The 1,674-nt window shown below is 41.5% G+C and overlaps 1 protein-coding gene across 1 annotated transcript; it reads right to left on the bottom strand.

Moving 5' to 3' along the window:
* Window positions 1-246: 246 nt before the first annotated feature.
* LOC143317298 (uncharacterized) lies at window positions 247-1,588 on the bottom strand. Its single transcript, XM_076725382.1, has 3 exons — window positions 1,542-1,588; window positions 1,084-1,449; window positions 247-695 (listed from the first exon to the last, which is right to left on the bottom strand). Exons 1-3 carry the CDS (start codon window positions 1,570-1,572, stop codon window positions 247-249), a joined length of 846 nt encoding a protein of 281 aa, XP_076581497.1. The 5' UTR covers window positions 1,573-1,588.
* Window positions 1,589-1,674: the final 86 nt, after the last annotated feature.

Here is a 1,674-nt window from a genome sequence, read left to right on the forward strand (position 1 = left end):
TAAATTTATTGCATGTTTTAACTATGTCTCCTCCTGATTATTCATCCCTACAAAACAAAGGATGAGGAGGCAAACAATATCTTCTTCAGAGTGGCTTTTATGAAGAAAAGTGTAATACAGCCTTAAAACAAAACTAAGAATATCTGACATTGGTATTCATTTTCTATTATTTGTCATACCTTTTAGCAGTGTAGCAGAGATTCTGAGCTAAGTGAACATTTTGAGCCAAACCCTGCATCAGGGACTTTACCTGCTCTTACTGATATAAACTAAGAGACAAATGATTACAAAGAACAGCAGAATCCCAGTTCTACTGATGGACAGCCAGACCAAGATTTTCATCTGTGCCGCTGTGTCGTCAACATCACCTTCGACAAGCAGCTTGCTGCCATCACCAAAAAGTATCTCCCCACAGGAAGCCACAGCGCAGTAATAGGTTCCAGCGTCAGAGGAGCTCAGGTTCTTCTTCTCCAAATGGTAAACGCAGCTCTGTGAACGAGACCCTGTTGTAGACACCTGTTTCCGCTGATCCCCTTGTGTGTGAAGGATTCCTTGGCGAGACCCATGTCTGAACCAGTAAACACTGTGTTCTCCATCACAGGTCCCAGTGTGTACTGTACAGTTGAGAGTCACAGAGCCTCCTGGCTGGATGGTGTCAGATACTGGTCCCTGCACTATTTCCTTGAGTTTGGCTCCTACAATCCACAGGGAAAGCAGTCAGACAATCTATTGTAACTAAAAGGCTTTTCTGATATTTGATTTTTGGAGACATAAAAAATGTTGAGAATTAGCTTCTTCTCCTTTAACACTGAAAATAATAGCCCTTAACAACAGTATGTTTCAAACTGATAGGTGTTGATTGGAGAGTTTATATGTCTAAAACCATCAAGTGTTATGCAATCTGTAGTGCTTATTTACTTGTTGAAGCATTATAAGATTGATCTTACATTCTAAGCAGATGAAAACTGGCAATTTTGCTTATACTTCAAGTGAAAAAAACTTAAATCAGGTTATTTGAAATGAAACTTCCAGCAACCTTTGTATGTCGCACAGTCAAAGTCAAGAGAAATAATAGCACAATACCTTTGACACTTAGAAAGACCCCCTCTCCAAATTCCAGTGTGTTGGAGTGTGAGCTTCCACAGAAGTATGTAGCCGAATCTGAGAAGTGGACATCAGAGATGTCTAAATGATTCACGCCTTCCTTCCTTTGCACAGAGAAACGAGGGTTCTTCTCCATCCAGCGGAAGACTTTGGATGGTTTATCATACTTATAAATATTGGACAGGAGCTCAGGTCCACCTCCTAATGTTTGTCGGTACCAGGAGAAGTGCATCGCCGCTTGGCTGTCATAGAAGCAATGTAAAGTCACATTGTCTCCAACAGTGGCGGATACAACCCCAGTGTCCTGTTTGACTGCTGCCGACTGGATCACTGCTGACAGGTGAACTGGGCCAAAAAGATATAATGTTATAGAAACGAAAGCTGACATTTCATTATTAAAACCATGCACTGAATGTATGTCGTATCAACGGACTTACATACTCCGCAGAGGATCGCATATAGGTGCATCGTCTCAGAGGTTGACCAAACTGAAAGTTGTGAAATGCAAAGTGTGAAAGAGCAGACAGCAGCATAAAAATGGGTTACATCTGATTGGCTGCTAAGAGAGCC

This window comes from Chaetodon auriga, chromosome 24 (assembly GCF_051107435.1).
Source record: "Chaetodon auriga isolate fChaAug3 chromosome 24, fChaAug3.hap1, whole genome shotgun sequence".
In the NCBI taxonomy this organism is placed as follows: domain Eukaryota; kingdom Metazoa; phylum Chordata; class Actinopteri; order Chaetodontiformes; family Chaetodontidae; genus Chaetodon; species Chaetodon auriga.

Coding starts and splice junctions, on each gene's coding strand:
- LOC143317298 (XM_076725382.1), bottom strand. CDS start 1,572: ATGCACCTATATGCGATCCTCTGCGGAGTAT. Junction 1,450..1,541: donor TGCGATCCTCTGCGGAGTAT/GTAAGTCCGTTG, acceptor TTTTTGGCCCAG/TTCACCTGTCAGCAGTGATC. Junction 696..1,083: donor GGTCTTTCTAAGTGTCAAAG/GTATTGTGCTAT, acceptor TGTGGATTGTAG/GAGCCAAACTCAAGGAAATA.